Source organism: Rhipicephalus sanguineus, chromosome 11 (assembly GCF_013339695.2).
Source record: "Rhipicephalus sanguineus isolate Rsan-2018 chromosome 11, BIME_Rsan_1.4, whole genome shotgun sequence".
Classification (NCBI taxonomy): domain Eukaryota; kingdom Metazoa; phylum Arthropoda; class Arachnida; order Ixodida; family Ixodidae; genus Rhipicephalus; species Rhipicephalus sanguineus.
The window spans coordinates 128,400,330-128,423,724 of NC_051186.1; the positions used below are offsets into that span (position 1 = coordinate 128,400,330).

At 44.0% G+C, this 23,395-nt stretch overlaps 1 protein-coding gene across 1 annotated transcript in view; it reads left to right on the forward strand.

Annotated features, from left to right (window-relative positions):
- LOC119374318 (protein phtf) overlaps window positions 1–23,395 on the forward strand; it is a 53,975-nt gene that overhangs the window by 25,718 nt on the left and 4,862 nt on the right. Inside the window, exons 10-19 of the mRNA XM_037644395.2 lie at window positions 26–381; window positions 1,889–2,020; window positions 3,011–3,053; window positions 3,554–3,636; window positions 7,161–7,372; window positions 10,020–10,119; window positions 12,473–12,604; window positions 15,920–16,006; window positions 17,813–17,968; window positions 22,799–22,894. Coding sequence (XP_037500323.1) covers window positions 26–381; window positions 1,889–2,020; window positions 3,011–3,053; window positions 3,554–3,636; window positions 7,161–7,372; window positions 10,020–10,119; window positions 12,473–12,604; window positions 15,920–16,006; window positions 17,813–17,968; window positions 22,799–22,894 — 1,397 coding nt within the window. The remainder of the gene's footprint in view (window positions 1–25; window positions 382–1,888; window positions 2,021–3,010; window positions 3,054–3,553; window positions 3,637–7,160; window positions 7,373–10,019; window positions 10,120–12,472; window positions 12,605–15,919; window positions 16,007–17,812; window positions 17,969–22,798; window positions 22,895–23,395) is intronic.

Consider the following 23,395-nt stretch of genomic DNA (forward strand, 5'->3'; position numbering starts at 1 on the left):
CAAGTACAGTATATCTCCTTTGCAGTTTGCCAGGAGGCCAGTGATGCGTGCAGCTACCCAATGCAGTGGTGCTCGGCTACGGTGCCGATCGACGGCAGCCCACACCGCTGCGGCCTCGGCAAGGAAGCGATGGGCCCTGGCCTGCTCGGCCGGACGTGCGCGGAAGACGACGAGGAAGACGAGGACAAGCTGGCGCCACAGCGGCGCCGCTCGTCTCCGCCCGACCTCCCTCCCAAGAAGATGGCAAAGCCCAGCCTGCGGAACCGTCGCATGTCGGCGAGCGTCTTCCCCGCACTGCCGACAATCAGCCTGGCCCGGTGTGACTACAACAGCTCCTGTGACTCCGACAAAGACACCACCGTCCCCAACACTCCCACCAAGGTATGTGCTGATGCCAGTAAGGGTGGGTCAAGTTATCTCCAATTCTCTTGAATCAGTCCATAATTGCACTGCCAGATTCATTATTTCTGATTACTCTTATAAGACAATTGTATCTGCTCTAAAATTTCAGTTTTGTCTTCCCTCTCTCGCTCCTCGCCGCAAGAGTGCTTGTCTAATATTATTTTTCAGGCTTTTTCATTCGCTGTCTCTAGGAAACCAAATCGCCGTCCCAGCACATCGTTTTTCTCTCCACATGATCAAAATGCTGTGTAACTGCCACGTGCCCATTCTGTTACCTATTAGCGTTAATTTTTTCTGCATGCTGCGAGAGAATGGAATGCCCTTCCTTCTGATATTGGCCACATCACCAACATTACTCATTTCAAGGCTGCCATTGAAGACCATCTTCTTTCAAGTTACGACATCTAACCTGGCCCGCCATTTTTTCTGTTTGTCCACACCTCGTGTAATGTCTTGAAGTGTGATGAGGAAATAAATAAATAAAGAAATACGTGGACTTGTTAGTAGTCAGTCATTTCTTAAGCTTCATTGAAACGTGGTAAAGGACATGGACACCAGAAAGAAACTTACGATGACACACAGCATCAACTTTCAACAAACTCTTATTTTTGTTTTTCAGCAGTATTTGTACCACTCCCCATCACGTGGCATGTGTGCTTTTCATTGAAACCAAACAACCAAAAACCTGCAAACCATCTATATCTGTGTACAATGTGAGCTCCTTGTTTAAGGGATTTGGTCATCCTGAAAAGTACCTCATGGATATATAGTATTATGTACAATTTTTTTTATAACTTTACTGTGCACTTTTTGTATAAAAATTTATGCGTAGGTAGCTGACAAATAAACTCTTGTTCCCTTATGTAATTCAGAGGTTTTGGGTTCGATTCCCACTGGTGGCAAGTTTCCTCCATTTTTATTTCAATTTGCTTCATAATTACTGCACTTCAATTAAAAACTACAAGTCCCACATACTGTATTTACACGATTCCAACTTGACGCAAATGTAGGTCGACACGGCAGTGTCGGCAAGGCGGCTTCACGGCAGTGCTTCACAATTATGCACCTTTGCGGCAACTCGCGGGTATCATTTTTTGGAAACTTTTCCGGCGATTCTTGCTGAGGGTGTGAGTTATAGTATGTGAGAAAATACGGTATATATATGTTACAGGTAGAGCTGGAGCGCTAACGTGCCGAACGAATGATGCCACAACATAACTGATTGCTCGTTTGTGCCGCCGTAACTGGTGGTACTAGTAGTTTCGATTGTAATTTGACCCCCCCAACTTCGGATTTCAAATGAGATAAAATGCGTCAGCCTACAATCGTGCAAATACAGTACTTTCCTTGGCGTCATTATCTATTGGCTTCATACAGTCAAACAAAAATGGCCATCTCGATCAGTTCGATCCCTTTTCTTTCATTCTTTATCATAATTTAGTTTTGGTGCACAGAACCACAGAATTTATTTATTTGAAAACTGCAGCCTCCTGCATCGGATATTGAATGGCCCCTGCTTTCAAACACCGACTGCAACGGCTACACCTCAAGTTCCGAAGGGCTCGACGGGGACGAGGAAGATGTTCCTGAGGATCCATTTGGGTTGGACAATGCAGAGGTGAGTGAGCTTGATCAGTCAGATTTTGACGGTGTAAGACATTAAACTTTTTTGAAATGCATAAGCATTTTTATGTTGATTCAACCAGAAAACTGTCAGCATAATAAAAAGTTGGGCAAGTTGGTTTTGACTCATGATGTAGGGAGGCACGAATAACATGGCACACAAGAAAAGATGGACACAGGACGACACGCTACTAGCAACTCTAGAGTTGTTACAGTTGCGCTACTGGCAACTCTAGCTACTAGCGCTACTAGAGTTGCTAGCAGCACATCATCCTGTGTCCATCTTTTCGCGCCTCCCTACATCATGAAGAAACTGTCGCATATGACCATCAATGCTACAAATAAATAAACGAATAAAAGAAAAGCAAGTTTTCTTTTTGGTGCTTGGGTTTGAACCCGGGCCCTCACGCTCCAAATGCGAGCGTCTTAGCAGCTACGCCATGCATCCATGCTTGCAGAATAGGAACATATGTGACTTACGTGAGTGCATTGTACTCGCGGTGCAAAACAAATGTTCCAAGGCAACGCTCTCTAAGAAGACTTCATTGAATTTTGTGAAAGTAGAATAAAAGCCACCTGCAGGACAAGATGTAAAACCGGCAAGAAAAATTGTACAGATCAGGAAAATTCTAAATTTCTGAAATTTTGATGCGAAACACGTGCTTTGGTGGTTGCGGGTGCCGTGAGGTAGCGTTTGAGATGCTGTCGAGTGCTAGAAAAAGATGAAAGACGCCTAGTCAATGGCACCCGAAAACGGTGTTCCAGGGACGTTTGCTACCTACAATAAAATGGAATGCTTCCGCGTTACTTAGACAACTCCCAAAGCAGCTTCTGCGTCAATTCTTTTGCTAACCTGCAGAGCTCGTTCTTTGTAAATGCGATGTTTGGTGCACCTTGTAACATTAACCGATCATTCTGGCACGACTCCAGCATCGTTGTAGGAATTTTAACTCATGTTCATCTTTCTCTCTATTTTTCTTTAAAGAATTCCGGTCCATTAGCTGGGGGACAGGCCAGCCTTGACAAAGGTAAGCAGCTGTGCATGTTTCAACTGCCCTCTAATCGTAAAGTCAGTGAGAAAGCTTTGATGTGTGCCGTCTGAAAAATTGGCAAGTTACCGAGCTTAGCTCTTCTCTTTCTTGTATATAATCGTGTCTAGATTGAAGCTAGTTGACATCCTCCCAGGACCTGTAGACCCCTTGGGGATGTAATCGCTTTACTGATTGGTTTATCACTAACTGTTGCTTTGAGAATGCGCAAAAAGAATTTTCGATTGATTGCATTCTACTGTTCAATGCTATGAAAAACGGGAAATGTTCTCTGCAAAGCCTTTGTCACATGAAATCTCAGCAGTGCGCCACAGAAGTGGTCCTCTGCTAACACTATTGTCTCTGTTGGCAATCTTATCGGTGCTTCATTAAACCATTCGTTAAAAGACTGATTATTAGTAGTCACGTGTAGCTCTTAAACAGACCCATAGGTAAGCGGGGTGAAGCATGTAAACACCTCGGATGTATATTTTTTGCAGTGAGCTGCACGATATGGGAAAACGGAGAGTGCAAGAAGGTCGACCTGTCTGTGATGGACATTGCATCTGCCATAGTTCACAAGGTAACCATCCAAAGCCTGTGCCATGCCTCCACCCTTGTAGCAAATTATAAACGATGTCAGTGTGTTTGGGTGGGATGGCAAATGCTTGTTCGAAAAATTTATCATCTGTGCTTAATGCAACGCGTTACAAGTTAGGTCAGCTGGAAACTACGTCGTTATTAAGGGGCCCTGCAACACTTTTTCACCCTGGTCAGAAAGCGCTCCCGATCCGTAGTCGAGGCTCCTGAGAACACGCGAGCCAAACGTTATAACGGAGCACGTGGCCTGGAGAGAGAGAGAAGAAACTTTATTAGCACTTGGCCGGCAGTTTGGTCTTGGTGGCCTCAGATGGCGGCGCTGAGTCCCTGAACTCGGGCGGCATCTTCGGCCTGCCGGACGGCCCAGAGCTGGTCGTTGAGCTCCGAGCTTCTGAGCGCCTCTGGAATTTACAATTAATTCTCAGTCAGCCAGAAGTCGCTCCCTCTTCTCTCTACAAATGATGCCATATACCCAAACTACTGCGCCATATACCCAAAGTCCACGGCCATTGGGTGATTTGAGCATCGTGAACTGCATAGTTGCAGGATGCCGCCATGTGCCCATGCACTCGCTCACGATCAGTCTGAAAGCAAGCCACAAGTTCGAAGAAAAAATTAAAAGAAAGGGCTCAGTGTCATGACACGTGCTGATGAAAACATATCATCTTGCCCCTAGTCATGCCCCTCCCTGCGTAGCTTTCAGCGCGCTCACTGGTACGAAAGGAGAGAGAAAGTACTCGGAACGTGCGTCAAATCCCTGTAACTGCTCTTGTACTTGATGGATTCTAAAAATTTTTGTCGTAGTCGATTTGTGAGACAATATGCTCTTTTAATGAAGCCATTTGACGATTACTTGGAAAAGTGTTGTAGGGCCCCTTAAAAGGGATACTAAAGGCAACTACGTATTAAGTCGACGTAGGTTGTTTAAATAGTGTTTCAGAAACCTCATAGTGCTCGATTCATATCAAAGAAACACTTAGTTTGAAAGAAAATCAGGTTTTGTTGGTCCTCATAGCGCTAGTGCAATTGAAACGGCTCGCCTCATAGAACGGCCTTCTGACGTAGCATTTGCCATGCCCGCATGTCCGGCAGCCGGTGCTGCGGCATAGCGGAGCAAGAAGCTTTAGCGGGGCACAGCCCGGGGAAAACAGAACCTGCGTCATTCACTAGGGTGATGTCAAGTTCTTTTTTGTTTCCATCTGGCAATGGAACAAAATGATCTTACTTGTCATAGGTAGTTTGAACACTTGGGATTAATTGTACTGAGGTTCTCCTACGTCATCGGGCTTGTGTTGCAGAATGTCCCACTAGTGGCGCAAATCATGTCCTACATTTGCTGTAATTTCTCGATTACTAAAGTGCTGCTGTGTATAATATTGACATTTTAGGTGTTCTCAAGCATAGACTTTTTACTCTGGCAGAAAATGTTATTAATTACCTTTCGTGTCCCTTTAACACTTTCGTGACCGCGGAAAAATCGGTTGTTTTTGGCTAGTCTAGGAAATATTTTTTTCCTGCCACAGAATATACTTGATGCTAAAGTGTAGGGTATCAAACGATAGAGGAAGAATTGGTCTTTCCAAGAGTGTTATTTTCAAACAACGGATTTATTTCGACTATAATAAAAAAATTATCAAACAAAGAAAAATGCATCAAAAAGAAAGAAAGATTCATAAAAACATCAATGCTACTCTGCAAAGGTTAAACATTTAAAAAAATCGAAATATACATTTTGAACGCAAAGCCCTCATAGAATAATAGTTGAAATATAAGCTCTGTAAGTACAAAGATTATTTACATAAATGCAAGAATATAGGCACTAGTGCCTATCATGTCACCGCGCGATGCAAGTTCTCGACGCGGTGAAACAAAGGCTGGCTGCGCATGTTTCGGGAAAAAACAATTTTTTTCTGTTCAACTTTTCTAGCATAGTTTGCAGTTCTGGTATTTTTCAATTTTCCTGTGTATTTGTTGAAATGAACAGTGTAGCCTGTTCCAAATCTGCAAAAATCCATAATTGTACCCTCATTTGACCTCTTTCTCGCTCATATACTGCCTAATACCATACTGACCTTCACATTTCACCATTTTCTCATCCACTGAAAGGTTTCGACGGGGTTAAAAAATAGCGTAGAAAAATCGTTCATGTGTTGCAATAGAGAAGACACGTGGGGAAGATTTTTGTGGGATGCGACGGTCGTCTTCTTCAGATCAGACACTCAAGAAGCCTTGAACCTTTTCCGTGGCATCACTGACGGTGGACGAAGGCCTGGAAATATGTGTCGTCGACACCAACACCAATGCAAGTGCTGGACTTGAATGATTACCATGTACACATGGAGTGAGACGAACTTGCTCATCTTCTCTTCAGTAACCTCCCTCCATGGATTCGTCCCTCTCATTGTATGTTGGCTTTTCGAAAGTATGCACCCACGCATACTTATCTGTGTGGTTGCATATCTCTCTGACGACTTCTGCGGTAAAAAACAACGCGAAGACGCCGCCGCGCAGCACACCGGAGCATTGGGTCAAAGTCCGCTCCGCGCCGTCTTCGCGAAGAGAATTGCGCTCTTTCTGCAGCCGGCGCTAAATGCTCCCGCCCGAATGAAGTTAACACCTTGCAGATAGCAGCTGTTATTTTAAGAACGCACCGGATATGTTTACATCGATGCACGGCAGCGATAAAACGACCCGAGGAAAAGACGAAACTTACCGGCGGATAGCTGCTGATGTTCCAGGGAGGTTTGACGCACTTTCGCCGTCCGTACTGAAGCCTGGCGAATCGAAGTCATCTTCCGTGTCTGTGGTGCTACCATCATCCAGAGATTCCCGCTCATATTAATCGGAATTCACCAAAATTCGCCGTTTCTGTGAAGCACCCGCGAGCGGCGTCGACGCGAAGTCTGAAGCAACGATCGCTCACCTACCCGACTGCGAACGAGCTTTAAAAATCTCCCCGCAGTGGAAAAAACAAACTCGCAAACAAAACTGATAAAAAACATGTTATTTTATGCTTTGTATTGCGTTAGCTGTCCAGAACCGCTCAGAGAGTGCCAAAACTTGATCTTGAAGTCATCGATAACATACTATCGATGGGAATAGGTGCGGTCACGAAAATGTTAAATGCAGTCAACTTCTATTAACTTTGATAGCGACGGTACTGAAAAGTTACTCTAAAATTCTGGCAGGTTGAATTAATAGGAGAGGCTTAGAGAATGTGCATACACACCACCGCTTTGTTTCATAGTGTGTGACCAGTTTTCATGATCAAGAAATGCGCTTGCAGTCACAAGGGGCATTCGCGTTGGTATATCCCGGCCACACAAGCATCTTCAATCGCAATCGAGACTAAGCTTCCTGAATTTCTTAATTGAGATTAGCTCTCTTGCACAAGCCGCAGTCTCAAAATCAGGCTTGACCAGCTTTCTGCTTCTTTGCAACTCTGGCTACTATTACAATCTCGTTAGCACCTCACGTCTTTTTCCCTTTCTTTTTTTTTTTCTATAGGTGGATTGCATGATACATAGTGGAGAGTACGTCCTGCTAGGCCTGGTGCTGACCACAGTGACCGCCACGTTGCCACTGCTGTTCAGGCTGCAAAGTTCGTCGGCCTTAGAAAACGTACAGCTGGACGCAGATGGTCTCGTGTTGGGCCTTCCATTGGAAGTGCGCAAGATCCCAGAAGTGATACAAGATGTTCTCAACCAGTCCCGGTGGAGGTGAGTATGTGTGGTTGTCACTTTCGTCTTGTGCGTGTCGTCGTACCAGTTGCACACAAAGCTTTCGTTTGCCTGCTGAAACGTTTTTTTTCTACTCTCAGCGTAACAGTGGCTTGATTCGGACTCCAAAATGTACACTTGGGAGTACTGCATGCTCAGACACCGGCTACGCAGCAATCACACGTCGCACTCTTTTGTAAACATAGCTTGTGTTCTTATCAGTCATTGTTCAAAATTTTACCGCATGCTGATAGTATTTCAACATATGAAATTCCTGTCAGCCTTTGAAATACTGCATGCTTCTCAGAGAGGAAATATTTAAATAAAGATTACAACATGATTTCGCCAAAACAGTCCGTGAGGTGCCGGAAAGAGCTGACAGTTGGGGGAATTTCAAGAACTCAGAGGGCAGCACATTTGCATTTTGGATTACGCTTGAAGAGAGCACCAGTTCTGCATTTTTCTTTAGGCAGGTTAGCAAAGACATCGCATAATTGCGAAAGGTTGTTGCCGATGTCATGCCGACGATAATGGAGGGCCTCACATGAGTAAATACAGTGGAACCCCGCTGTTACGTTCCTCACTGCTGCGTTTTCCCGGCTGTTACGTCGTTTTCCGCCGGTCCCGGCATAGCTCCCATAGGATACAATGTATTGGGAACCCCGCTGTTACGTCGTAACTGTCGGACCGTTCCCGTATGATACGTCGCGAAGTGCGCTCGGAGCCGACCGAGTGACTACGAAAGAGAGCGGCCATGGTGCATTTTCACGCAGCTTGGCCTCGTTTGACCGTAATATTAGCCGCATAAGAGGCGCAAGCAACGGAATCTTTCAATTGATGCAAACAAAAGCATGGCCTCCGAGATTCAAATTGCAAAGATGGCGTCTATGACGTAATTGCTTGCGAAAGCAAGGCCTTCGAGATTGGCATTCACTTCTGCCATCGTGTTGGCGTAGACTCATCATCATCGTTATTTGTCGGAGAACGGGAGGAGTTCGAGCTGGTTGGAGCTCGCATGGTCGTGCGTGCGGTTCGCGGTCGGACTCGCCGCGCCGGTCGTGATTGCGTGTGCTTAGTTCTTTCATGCCTACACCTGTTGGTGTTAAAAAAATCACATACGAGTGCGCCAATTTTCGTGCTGCTCGTGAGAATTGAAATAAAATTCTGTACCACTAAATATTTTGCAGTTTTTCCTGTTTTTTGGCTCTTACGTTTCCCGTCTCTTACGTTTATTTCCTACGGTCCCTTCAAAAACGTATCAGCGGGGTTCTACTGTATTGTAGTATACCTATCCCTTTGCGACACGCATTTTGATAGACTCTCTATAAATGCATGATATTTACATAATTTGATGCCAACGTTTTAGAGAACAAGTTTAAAGCAAGTGGAAGTATTATAATAAATTACAGTGTATTTTGCAGCGATTAATTGTAGTGACAACTTAACGCTTTGAGGGTCAAAGACGTACGTGTACGTCATGCCTGTATGTTTAAAACGCGTGCCTTTTCCATTTCTTTTGCTTGGCATGTGCTGCCACGCTGCGGGAATACGTGGAATTTTTTCGTTGCGCTGATATCTCTTCGTTTTTTATGCTTTACTACAGCGGTGCGCTGGCTAGTTTCGGTTTCGTTCTTCGGTCGGTTCCTGCTTGTTGCACCAGCAAAATTGATCACTTTCCGGTTTAGAATCTCTCAAAGGGTGACCATTTTGTTACTCTCTCATTTATTTCTCCCCGGGGCGCGATTACGCTTGTTTCCGTGCAGGCGCTGACTGACAAACGATGCTGCTGTGGTTGTGTTTCTTGTTTCAGGGACTCACAAAAACTCTGCTTCCGTCTCCTTGGTGATAAGACGAAGGATTGTAGGTTTGGGTCTTGTTTTCACTTTCCGGGCGCACTCACAACTGCAGTTTTCTTCAGTGCGCTCATCCGTGCAGTTTGCTTTCGCTATGGAAGTGTGTGCCGGTTTCTCTGCCACAAGTGAGTCTAGCGGCGATTCCTCTGAGTCGCCGCTCGACTGCCGCATCAGAATCCGATTCGGCAGTCCAAACAACCCAAATGATATTTTTGTCACTTTACGGTCACCCCAAAAAATTTGACAGTTTTTTCTTAAATAAATTCGTCTCAAGAATTTAATTCAGCAATAAAGAAATACATATTTTTGGGATGCATTTCGCGAAAAAAAATCGACCCTCAAAGGGATAAATAATTGTTTAAATATTGTAGTCACTTCTGGTATATTTCTTTATCAATTGAGTTCAACAATGCACTCAAATCACATGCGATAGCTAACTGCTGGCAGCGCGCATTCCTAAAAAGGTAAACAAAATACCTATTCTGAAATTCCTACCGAAACGCCCCACATCCAACGTCTCGTTAAAGCACGTTACTACCTTTACCAAAGCGATCGTTTGTAGCAAGAGATTTCAACGAGAAGTGACATAAAGGAATATTAGACAACAAAAATGCTTACTTTACCATTAGATCAGTGTTTGTAGTATCTTCTTGGCCATTAGTGCACAGAAATGGCAAAAGTAAGTCGCGTCTCCAACTGGGGATGCCTTGTTGCAAAGGGTTATACATATGCTTCCACACGTAGTCTTGCTACCAAGCTAAACAGTTATCTTTATTTTCTCTCACTTTTCACAGTGTTTCGTCCACGCTTCTGACAATCTCTCTCATCGAGCGCTTCTTTCTCGGAGCCGTGTTTTTCTTCCTGCTGTCAGTCGCTGAGAGAACCTTTAAACAGGTACGACATCCACTTTTTTGGCAGCGCCTAATTTGATGTGTTGATTTCTCGATTCTCCTGGCATGTTTGATTAGTCTCGCTTGAGCGTTCACTAGTGCAGTTTCAATGTTACTGGTTGAAATTGAATGTTCGAAACTAGGCATGTGTGAATATTTGAGTGGTTCGAATGTTCGAACGAATATTACAGTATTCGAGTTCGCTTCGGCACGAATTTAAACTGTTCTAAATGACCAAATGGACCACATGTAACCCCCCTGTGAAGGTGGTTTCACTGCAGTTTGGGAGGCTGTGCAGTGGAACCAGCTATCCAGGGGAAATATGCACTGCATGCAATTGCACTTCAAGGTATGTGCATATTACCTTCAGCTTGATTAAATATTTAAGTTTAGAAGCTTGTTATACGGGTTTATATGCGCTAAGTACAGTAAATTTAAAATGTAACTTATTTTACTGCTTATAACTTGTACCCTACTGCTATTCAAATCCTGCTACTCTTCAAAGTTGCTTCCACTTCACTTCGAACCAACAAAGTGACATTCGCACGTGCCCGGTCCCAATATTTAGAAATATTGTGTAAGTTAGCTGGGTCATGACAAAAATGTTCATTTTTCTTTAGGATATATGATATATAGTATTTTAACTAATTGATTCAAAATTATTCAACCAAATCACTATTAGCTTCGAATTTGCTTCGAACCTCAAATTTGCTATTCGCCCATTCCTACTTGGAATGCATTGTATGCATTGTAGCATTGTATATTCCAAAATGTGTGTGCACACAAGCAGTAACTCTGGAACATTCAGCTAGACACGTAAATGGCAAATTCTTGCAAATTTAGATTCGATGATCATTGGCTGTGCTTGCCACTGTTATGATTTGATTGTTGCTCGAGTTCGCCAAATAAAAAGCCAGACTCATGATGCACACTTGTAACAGCGTTTATCACTAAAGCTCTTTGTCACTAAAGCGTGACAATTTAAAAAATTAACGTTTTGAGTAATAAGCAGTCTCGCATTAAAGGGACACTAAAGTGAAACAATGAATTGGTTTAGATTGATAAATTGTATTCTGAGAAATCTAATGTAGTTAATTCCGCCATCATAGATTTATTAATAGAGGAGAAAATCGAGGTCGAAGTTTGGTTTTTAAATTTCGTACCAAAATCTCCGCGCAAGACGCCGTGGATTTTAAATTGTATTTTTAGTATTTTGGCGACATTGGTTCAGCGAAATTTTCTTAAGCTTGGTATGTGAAGTCCATGCCTCCCTCAGAGGACAATGTACTTCATTTTTACTGATTAGGAACTACGTAGGACCTAGTAGATACCATCAAAATCTATGACGTCACAGCGTTTGGTGAGGGAATTTCAAGGTGGCATTGCCACCCGCATTTTCTTTTTGCGCATTTTCTTGTTTACCAAGCATCTTTTCACAGCAAGTGCAGTGACTTTGAAATTGTGAAAGAGTAATTTACTAATAATAGAAAAATTGTTTTTTGTCTTTAGTGAAATGGCAGCGTCTGATAATTTCTGGTAAAGTTATGTAATATAACGTACAGTCGCAATACGAACTGTTTTTCCAAATCGTTCTTCCCACAAACTGTACGAGACTGAAACTTGTTACTGGAAAAATACATTTCTGTATCTGATAACCATGATTTTTATTCCCATCTGTGTTTATGATAATGTATTATTGTCCTAGCTTTGTTCGAACTTTTCTTTGCCTTTGAGAATGTTAACCTATTAGTCTGTCTCACCTTGTTTACCTTTATGTATTTATGTATTTACCTTTATGTATTTAATTGTTTATTACTGTAAAAAATATGACATGTCATACTAAAGCTGTCTCCCCTGCGATAATGCCTTCAAAGCAGCAGAGGTAGTCTGTAAATAAATATTCTGTTTGTCTTTAGAATTATTTCAAGTGACATGTTCTTTAATTAACTTGCTGTTCTTAAAGTTGTTTTGATAATGCGTTCTTCTAATAGTAATGTACAAGTGCTGATCCTGTGTCATGTTACAAATGTATGGCTTGTCTCTTTTGAGTCATCTTCAGTGATAATCTCGTCCACAAATTTGTTGTTATTAAAATTGTCCTAATACTGTGTTCTTCTAATAGTAATGTATAATGTTAACCGTGTATGACTTTGTGTAAACAAGTAATGTTTTTCTTGTGCTTTCCGTGCTATAATCTCTGAGGAGGTTGGCAGTATTCTTAAATAAATAAGTGAATAAATGAAATGAATAACGTTTCAGTAACCTAAACACTTAGCACTTGCAACTTTAGCGCACTTGCGGCTGACTGTCACTATGGTTGTAATCGTTACTTCTTTTTCTCCCCCCTCATCTTGCAGAGGTTTCTCTATGCGAAGTATTTCTGCCATCTTACTTCAGCAAGAAGGGCACTGCGTTCAGATCTCCCACATTTCCGGCTGAACAAAGTGCGCAACATAAAGACCTGGTTGTCGGTGCGCTCCTACCTCAAGGTAAAGTCGTTTGGCCGGTAACACCGTTTAACATTTGTTTCTTTTCTGTGTCCACTCGTGTAGCATCGGCATTGATGGAAGTGCTGCTCCAATTACTCCAAACTGCTCCAAAAGAGAAATGCTGCTACAGGCTGCTCCAAACTGTGATCTTTGTTAGTAACTGCTCCAAACCTGCTTCGAAACAGCACCGCAAAAATTGAGACGAGGAACTTTAATTGTGTGACCAACCTGCAAGCCCTAACGAAAACGAAAACAATCTGTATGCTATTATCCTAGTATGCTACTAGTGCGCAGCTTTATCGACAATGATTTCATTTATGCAACAGGAACTGGCGTATCAAGCATGTAGCTCTCGTTTAGCTGTACTCTTTTTTTTTTTCCTTCTAGTTGACATGTAGGCTATTTTGGTGAAATGTGAAAATGACAGCGATTGCTTTGGTGTCACACAGTTTATCAATTGCTGCTTTGGCAACAATTATATGTGGCTGTGGTTACTTCTATAATGTGGCGCTCAGCTTTGCCAGTTTGATCTTTATTTTGCCGCAAGTACTGGTATTTTAAATACAGTAGAACCTGGCTATATCGAACTCGCCAAAAAACGTTTATTAGTTCGATATATGGCATAATTCGATATAGGCCCGCTATAGGATTTGATGACACAAAGGCACATACCAATAAGAAGAGCACTTTATTAATATGGTGGCTTACTTGCGTGCCCTACTTTGGAACAAAATAGTCCTGGATTTTCTTCTGTTTCAACGACTTTGCTGCCTGCAACAGCACGCACACCTCCACGTTGTCCAACGAGTCCGAGCAGCTGAGGCCGCAACCTTCCACATTCACGCAATAGCGCCGGACCAATGCGAGTGCACTAATCACTTCGGAGGATGTAGGCAATGGGCCATCGTCAATTTCCTTATTGCTGTCGCTTTGGCTCGTGGTTGGCACGACGTCTGCAACATAGTCCTCATCTTGTAGCTTGCCCATGATGGCGACATCATCGTCCGCACTGACGAACTCGTCGAATGTCGATCCGTCGATAGCACCCAAAAACTCTGCCAGCTCGCTCCAAACTTCGGCGGAAACACCTGCGGTGTCTTCAGTGCTGTCATCGGAATTTGGGGTGTCATCACCAGGCATGCGGAAGCCGGCATGCCTAAAGCAGTTCTGGATCGTCTCCTTCGTGACATCTGCCCACGATCTACTCAACATAGAAAGAGCTCGACCCGATTTATGATTTCGAGTTTCGCGGCGAACGGCAAATTCTGCCTCTTTGCACAAGCCATGACGACAGCGTGCCAATAAAGTTCACGGAGCACCAACAGGCAACACCACCAGCACGGACCACGCTGAATGAGGACTTGAGGAAAACAGGCAGCAGCAGGCACACAAGCATAAAGAAAGAAAAAATGGCGCTCACGTGTACCGCCTCCGCGCCTCGGAGAAAGCACGACGGCCTCTGATTGGCTGTAAGTGCTGCGAGCGGGCCAGGATCATTTTTTGCAGGGGGTTGTTTGCCCGTGCACAGCCGGGTCTAAACCACTTTTTCTAGGGTGGTGCCTGCTGGTTTCCCCGCTACCGCGAGGGAAAGCCAACTTGCTGGGGCACTTTTGAGGCACATGGAGTTTGGTATATCGGTTGTCGTTGCTATTTTCGTTCGATGTAACAGTAACTTTTGCTTTATATTCTCAATGTAAATTTACCGTGTTTAAAAATTGTTCGATATACGGGATAATTTGATGTAAGCGGGTTCGATATAGTTGGGCTCGACTGTATATAGCTCATTTCACGGTGCACTCGATAACCAACCATCTTTTTAATTGTCTTTTTCTTGCAATTTAGTGATGGTTATCTGTGAAATATTTTTTGTAATAAATATTAAGATTTATAAGACACTTCAGCCATGCTTTGAACGCTAGGACTTGTACGGCACATTTTGCCATCTGCTTTTTAAGACGCCAATAGCTGCCCAAAACTAGCATTTTTCCTGCTTCAAAAACGCTAATGGCTGCTCCAAAATCTGCCCCAAAAAGTAAAAAGTTACTTCCATCACTGCATCGGGTTACATGTCAAGGGAAGAAAATGGTACAGTCGACTTTTGCTAATGCAACCCTGACATGGCAGATTGAATTTGTCACATTGTGGGTAGCATTGAACAACGGGCTGAACAAACAGGGGAACAAGCCAGTGAGTTCAATTCAATTCAAATGTTTTCAAAGTGCCCATAATTGGCCTTGGTAACGATGCAGGAGTAAAAAGAAAGTGATGCACGAAATGTTAACAAACATCAATACAAGGTATGTAAAAAAAACGAAACGAAAGAAGAAAAGATTAAAAACGGGAACAGAAATCACTCAAAAATTGCGCATGGGAGATAATGGATAATTGAGGCAGCATTTGCCGTGATTCTAGCACATTCCTAAATGTAATGCGTGCCCGCTGTTTGTGGACTGTTGAAAAATAGGATATGAAAGGGAGAGGAAAGAGAAGTTGCTGCTTGACACATGAAGTCGGCAACAGTGGAGAAAGTGCGGCCATTCATGTGGAAACGTTTGAGATGATCAAGATCCGTTCCCTCACATGTTCAGTTTCTTAAGTTTGCATAATCGCAAATGGAAAGTGCACATTTCGATAGGCAACACTGCTGCGGGTGTGTGCAAGTAGTTTAGAGAAAATGTGACTTGTGGGGGAGCTTATGTAGGCCAGGTGAGTTGAGATGTCCAGGTGAGATGTTTTGGGTACACCTGTGCAACATGTCCAAAGCAGCATGTGGCCATTTGGATGTCCATTGGGGGGTGTGTGCTTGCCAGACTCAGTATGATTAGTGTGCTGGGCTGGCAAGACATAGTTCTAATCAGTGGGCAGGGAAAATAGTCAAAGCCCACGAAATAACAAGTGTAATGAAAAATATGTCGGTGCACCATCGGTAGTAGTTTTCAATAAGGAGCGTACTTATTTGTCTAAGAATTTATGACTAACATGCATGCTTGAATATACGGGAAATCTTCGCATCGTGAAAACCTTTGTTTGCATATCATTTTTACCTGTGATGACGCATTCTGGTATACTGTACACTTGTGTATCGTTTGAATAAAATGAGCTGTTGGTCGGTACACTGTGTCACATTTTTCAATGTGCCTAAATCTGTGTCTGTATCCATAGCACCATTGTCCATTGAACCGTGCACAACGAATTAGCCAATGTTTCCATATAACTTTGTAGGAAAGTGTCTTGCATCATTTCTCATCCTCAGTTCCCGCTTGCGTCTGCAGAGCACAGTTTTCGTCAACTCGTGTGTGTTATTGATCTTTCCAGAAACATGGACCCCAGAGATCGGTGGACGTGATTGTGTCCACGGCGTTCATCATCGGTGTTTGCATCCTGTCCTTCCTCTGCGTGCAGGTGCGTTTGAAAATGTTGCATCGCAGCAGCGTATTTTGATCACGCAGAAAAATTTTGGAGCTTTGTTTTCATCAGAAGAATGTCATTCGCATACCCCATCGACTGTACCACGTGCAGTGTCTTGTCTAATCTGATCAATTATTTAATCTGGTCTTTGCACATTTTATTCTTGCTACCAGAGTGAAGTGCTAAATTGTCCATCAGTTGGCTTTTCTGTGTAGACTTTTAACTGCTGGGAAGAAAAAAAAAAACAATTTTCTTCGTGACATGCAACAAATAGTTAGCAAGGTGCACATTTCAAAATATAGATGGCTTGTGGAATAAGAGTCTTATTGGCGCTCCTCAATGATGGATTTGCTTTGGTGAGCTTCACTGTAAGGCAGTTGTGTTATGCAGTGAAACACACTTATGCTTAGGTGAATTAATCGTTTTGCCCATTAAAGTGCAGATACACCAAACAGTTTTGTGAGCCTCTTCACATTCAAAGTATCTGGTTTCGAGTGTAGCTAAGCTGGTGAACCCTGCACCACTCGCTTCGTTAATCAGCTTGTGCACATGCAAAACTAGATCAGTTACTTAGTCAGCGCGCATATCGTGTCTTTCTTTCATTCTGTGTCAGTTTATCGCTACACTCCGAAACCATGAACAACTGCCACGTCGCCATGTTTACAGCTTGCCATTTTTGCCAACGTAGTTAAAAGTTTTAAAGCGTTATTCGAAACCAGATGCGTTGTTGTCGCTTGTGTTGCATTCTTCAACATCTTGTGACGAAGCCATGGATGCTTGACGAGGTAATGTTATTTCATTTTATGCTCAACCTGTGAAATCGTCGAAGCATACCATAGCAGTAAGGGAGGTAGTACTGGTATTAGCCAGCAGTCAGTCAGTCTGTTGGGAAGGGAGACTAGGTGTTTAGATGGCATGTAGTCATGACATGGGAACTTTGGGTCTTAGATTTAGTGTACTTTGTATCATAAAGTTTCATAACAGTATGTACTCTGGAGGAAAATCGGCACTTGTGTCTGTGGGAGCTGCAAAGCATGGCACTTCAGCGCCAGTATGGGAATGATGGGTAGGTCATGGCTTTGCTTATTAAGCTTCGTTCTTTCGGCTCCGTGTGGCCTGCAGCCGCTTTGTCGCACAGAGTAGTTCAGCAAAAGTTCAGCAGTGGCACTTCACCACCTTGGACCTTTATTTCATCAGAAACAAAAGCCAAAACACAACAATAAACAAAAGAAAAGGAATTATTTAAGGGCTCGTTTTTCTTTGTGAGACACAACATATACCTGATAAAGTGTATGGGAAGACGACTGCCGTCGTAGCTCATTTGGTAGCTCAGACAGGTTATTCGAAGGTCGCAGGTTCGGTCCCTGCCGGCGGCAAGTTATCTTTTCGTCCACTTTAATTTCTTCTCATTAATATCACAATTCCTACAAAATAACATCCCCTATACTTTGCTTGGCTTTATTGTCTGTTCTCATTAAGTGTTGTGTCTAACAATAAACAAAGCCACATGCACGTTTGAAGCCGCACGCAAAGACTAGGCAAATCCATGTACTGCCCATCATTCCCATGGTGGCGGAACGATCTCAGCATTGCAGCTCCCTCTAGTAAATATTGTAGGAAGCTTTACACCTCTTGTACTACTTGGTTTCTTCTGCAGACTTATATTACGTTACATTTCTTGCATAAAAGGCCAGCTGTTAGTCAGTGTTGGTGTGTTCATTCTTTCCTGTGTCCTTGTGTTGTTTTCGTGCTGTAATACAAGATGGATGTTCTCGTGTTCCTCTCTTCCCTTCAAAACAGTGGCTTAAGGAGAACGAGCAGTTTGCCGAGCGTCTCTACTGCTGGGAGATGGTCTGCTGGAGCATGGCACTCGGCATCTTCCTCATGCGCTTCATGATCCTCGGCTCCAAAATCAACAAGAAGTACCGCAACCTCTCGGTGCTCATCACCGAACAGGTCAGGCATTCACACTCTTCGTGCACAGAAGTGATCTGTGTTGCACAACAAAGAGTCGTCCGTAACTGCGTCTCGTGAATTTCTCCCAATGTATTATGGATTTGTACTCATTGCATGTTTCTATGAATTTTGCAGTAATTCTTTTCATAGGTTATGTCTGTGGGAAGCATACTTGCCAAGTCTCCCGAATTTCAACCATTTCTTACGTTTGTACGGTTGGCAGAAAAATCTCCTGGAAATCAAAATTTCTGTGCGTGATCTGGCCACATTGACAAAAATCCAACCCAATCCAATCCAGGCTTTTTGTGAACCCATCGTGTATAGCGTTATTTAAAACAATTTGGGGTGTCAATGTGCACGTGCAGTAGAATCTCGGTTGATGTAAACGTACAGTAGTAGCTCGGTGATACGAAACCACCTGATACGAATTCGTGAAATTCCCAGCCGAATTCCACTGTGTCCAATGGGCCGAAATTCGGCTGTTCTGAACTCTTTTCCACATCGTGGCGGATGATACGAACATTGCCATGGAAACTGTCGCGCGACGGCCGAGAGCAGCATTCTCGAAGCTTCGGAAGCGTGCATGCAGCCAGCAGTGGCAGATCCGGGTACCTACTTGGGGGGGAGAGGGGGTGTGGGGAACAAAGGCTGACGTCACAGCAAAACTTCTTTGCAGACTAGTTGGTTCATACTTGAAAACTCGCCCTTACTGCGCAACCAGCAGGAAAGAAGAAGGGAGACAGGAAAGAGCGCAGAGACGTCACAGCCTCAGCAGTGCAGTTTAGGAGGGTCACGCATATTTACAGCAGCCCAGAGCAGATTATGGTGGCGCATTAGAAGCCTTCATAGGAAATGTGCGTAGGGAAGCAGAAAAGGGCGGAGAGATGAGGAGAGAGGAAGATTCTCCTTCGCCCTTTTTGGGCAGTGGTAGCTGAGGCAACCTGACAAAGGAGGTGGATGACAAGCACTGAAGGGTGGGGGGGATGACATAGGCTTTGGGGGAGGGGGGAATCGCCCCTACCCCTCTGGATCCGCCACTGGCAGCCAGTGCACACACTGTCAGAACTGTGGCTATCGTTTGCCACAACCGCTGTGGATTAAACCGTGGTCGCTCTTGAGACGATCATGCATGGCGATGGCGAAACTGACGGAACTCTGAAAGTGCACACGCGTCCAACGCTCACATGTCAAAGCGACACTGCTTTCCGCAAACGCTGTAGACAAAACCGCGGCAGATGTGATCATAAATAGCAACAAATTACGTAGTTTTGAAGGCCTGTTTGCAACCAACGCGTGCAGATTGAAAACGGAACTACCGTTTGCTGCAGCCACTGCGCACGAAACCGCGGTTGCTGCGACGCGATGATCAATAGCGACTACGAGCTCCAAAGGTATGAAGCTAACGCAGCAGTAGATTAAAGGCAACAAAGTTGCAAAAAGGGCATGAAGTGTTTCGCAGTTCCTGTCGATCTTCGCTTGTGACTATGGTGGAGCGGGCTTAGACACTTAGTTTTCAATTGGCCTCAAGCGAAGCTTTGATGTGCGCTTTTGCCGCAGCCAGCTGCGCCGTCCCTTGTTGGTTCGTTCACGTGTGTCCCAGAAAGACATATGCGAGTTCTCTCAACGGAAATAAATGTTTTGTGCACATATTATTGTTTGAAAACTGATTTTGCTAGTTCGTTGAAGATACCAAATTTCGGGCGATATGAATATTTTCGCTCCCCCTTGAGATTCGTACTGCCAAGATTCTACTGTAGTTGGGAAACCCTACCTGCTTTGTTTGTTTGGCCACTTACATCATTATAATAGCACAACATCAATGTTTACGCTTATGGACTTACGGTGCTGTTCGGGATTCCCCCTCCTACCCCCTGTTTCGGAAATCTCCCAGATTCAGATTCCTTTTACTTGGCAGGTATGGGGAAGAATTTTGTCTGAAGCATGTACAACGTGTACGACATTTTGAGACATATTGAATCTTCAGGATGATGAAACGGCATCTGAGGAAAGCTAAGTGGAGGAAGATTACTTGTACGAGTTTCTATGTCTGGCAAAATTTGCAACCGTGAAACTGCTGAAACAGTTACAGTGATGTAAAATGGTGCGTTGCTTATCATTTTCTGCTGTTTCACACTTGCCCCAACTTAGCTTGCACTGTAGATTATTGTAAAAATATGTGTATCCTACAAGGAGCATGTGCTAAGTTAGGACAAATCTAAAAAAAAAATGCCGGCTAACCTCTTCTTCCTCTTCATATTCTTGTGTTCTGTCATGTAGGGTATATCTTTATGAATCGTGATGCTCGTATAACTGCGTGGCTCTGCTAACATTGTTGACCACTTCAAATGTCTGCCTTCCTGTGATTCTCTTGTCTGGCTTAGCTCAGGTGCAAAGTGCAGATTGTGGTAAAGACAGGAAGCTCAAGTGGATTGTTGGACGTAACCTGGTGTTCTCTTAAAACTAGCCTCAACATGAAGTTCATTGCATCGCTAGGTCGAAAATAATGACCTGCTTCTCAAGAATTGCTGCCGACTGTTGCTTGCACACAGTGGCCACTTCTGCTGAAGGGTGGCACTGCCTTCGACTTCTTCAAGTTGAGGTGGAGCGTTGAGTGGAAAGACATTCTAGAATACGGTGCTTAGTCGTAATTTTTGAAATCTCGCTGCTGCGCGTTCTAAATCATAGATGTAAAGATTTGGATGCTGTAGCTACAAATCCTATATAATTGGGAATGGTCAAGGTGCATGCTGGGGCGAGCGTGAGAAGACACTTTCTTTAATTGTTTGTGTGTGTACAGTTGTCAGTAATATTAGAGAGATCGCTGAATTCTTATTTAATCAATGATTGCGTGCAATGTACTGGTATGAATGTGACGTATTGATTTTCAAGAGATACCTTTCTGCTGGAGCATTATGAACACTTTTCCACTTGCCAGCTGCGCTTAGTCTCTATGATCTTTAAAGGGAAGCTGAAGCACTTTTTAAAAAAAATGACTTTGTAGTGTGTAATCATTAGAGACCGGATTTGAAAGTTTGTGCTTATACGGACACCATTTAGCCTCAAGTTTCGCTCCCGGGTGCAGTTTGACACCGTTATTCATATTACCACACAACATTGACTGTTCGGAACTATGGGGTTCAATCTAGTCCTCTAGTTAAAGGGGTACTGACACAAAAATTTTTGCCTCGCGTTTTTTTGCTGCAATGTGTTGCTGGGGGCCTGTTAGTCATAACACGGCACATCATTTGCTGCAGCGCGCGACAGATAATGAATTACAGGCTCCTCATTACCGACCAATGTCAGTTTCGGTTTCAAAAACGACAAGCCTCCGGGTGCAACTATCACCACCTAGCGGCAGCAGCGCTCGATCACGTCAGCACACAGAAGTGTGACGCACTTCCGCGCTGTTCGCATCGTCTCCTCGCATTCGCACGCTTGCCGCGCGTGCTGCGCGATGTCATCGCCATCATCGTCCTCGTTATCGTCGTCCTCCTCATCGTCATCTCTTGGCGACAATTTTCTTGAGACACCAACAGCGCAGAGGCGAGCGCGTCAAAACAGAAATGGCGGCTACGACGTCATCATAACTTGTTGTACCGGCTACAACGGTTACGTAGGGGAAGTAGGGGGGTCACTTCGGGTCACCTCCGAAGGTGTCAATGCAACAGGTGCGGCCTATAATGCTGCATCACGCACGCGAACTTCAAAATTCATATAAAATACCTTCCAAGCTTTATTCGCTGTCGATATTTTGCAGATGGTACACGCACGTACACGGAAATCGATCCAGCAGGCTATCTCAGCCGCGAAATTTTGTGTCAGTACCCCTTTAAACCAACTCCCGGAAACAACCGCTAACAGCAGTGAAGTGGGACACGCCGGCGAGCATTCACCACCACGCTGACATGGCGCGAGCGGTTGGCGAATGCGAACCCGCGGAGAGCTGTCAGCAGAAAGGAGAGTGAAGAGCAAAAAGAAAAGAAAGAAAAATTGTAATCTCCACGCAGCTTTTGTTTTGTTTGTAATTTACTTTTGAAGGTGTTCATTACAGTAGCATAGCCAGAAACTTTTTCCGGGAGGGGGAGTTTCAACCATACTTCATATATGTTCGTACGTGCGTTTGTATGTGTGCGTGTATATATACACATACAAAACTGAAAAGTTTCGAAGGGGGTAAGGTTGAACCCCCCACCCCGCCTGGCTACGCCAGTGGTTCACTGCCAGGGGAGGAAATGAGCCCTACGCGATTCGACCGAGCCAGTTGGCGGAATCTTTCCCTTCTGGTCTTTTTGCGGTCTGGCTATCTGCTCCTGTTCTGCCCTTCTCAGTCATGCCGAGAAGACCCAGGAGTGTGTTGATTCGGCAGTGGACACTTGACTCACCCTGCAGAACACGGGAGAGGCCGTGTTCTGCGAACCGTGTGGGCCAAAGCACAATTGCACGGCTATGTTCAACTGTTGGCGTCCTTGTGCCATCTTATTAATTAAGCAATACCATTTTGGTTTTTCTGTCGTAGAAAGAGGTTGCACACATCTTCGTTTGGAAGAGTCTTTGCATTTATGTGAAAGGTTATTGTGCCTATAGTTACGATATTGGAGGCCTAGAACGATGTTTTGCCTGCCTATTTCTGGCGCCTAAAACGAGCTTTTTGAATGCCTAAAAATCCAGCCTCTAGTAATCACGGTTTGTTCCCTTCTGAATTCGATAATCGATGCGAGAGTTCTCAAAAGTGAATGCAAATACATAGTCTTTTTTGGCAATAAACAGTGCCTGCGACCGCAGGGCTTCTTGAGATGCTGGGCGAATACGGTGATGTCACGTCTTTTCCAGATCAACCTCTACCTGCACATGGAGCAAAAGCCACACAAGAAGGAAGAGTTGATGCTTGCCAACAATGTGCTTAAACTGGCTGCCGACTTACTCAAGGTGAGGCTTTTCTTTTTTCTTTAGTTGACAGGCAAGGATGGCATTCTGCTTTTTGTTAGACTGGAGGCAGTTGTCTGTGTTGTTTTGCACAACAGTACGGAGTACGTCGAAAAGCGAGCATTGCCAAAAACCAGAAGCTCAGTAAGAACAAGCAAAAGACAAGCTGATATACAGTGATGCATCAGACCATGGGAGATGAGAATCGCAAACAATAGGCCGAAGGAAGTTGGAAGTTTCTCATTCTATTTAGCTGAAAATGCAGGGAAAGGATTACATGGTTTCCCAAAAATATTACTGGCAGTCTTGCACGAAGGGAAAGGCATTGGCATTGATATCAAAGTAGGCTTGCACTCCTCGGATGATGTTCAAACCACTACACATGGGTACGACATGTTGGCTTGATGTATAATATAGCGAGGCAACTCTTGCAGTGGGGAAGGAAGGGTGCTGTGGCAGCTGTGAAACCTCTTGTAACTCTAGTGTGACCAACAGATCACTCTG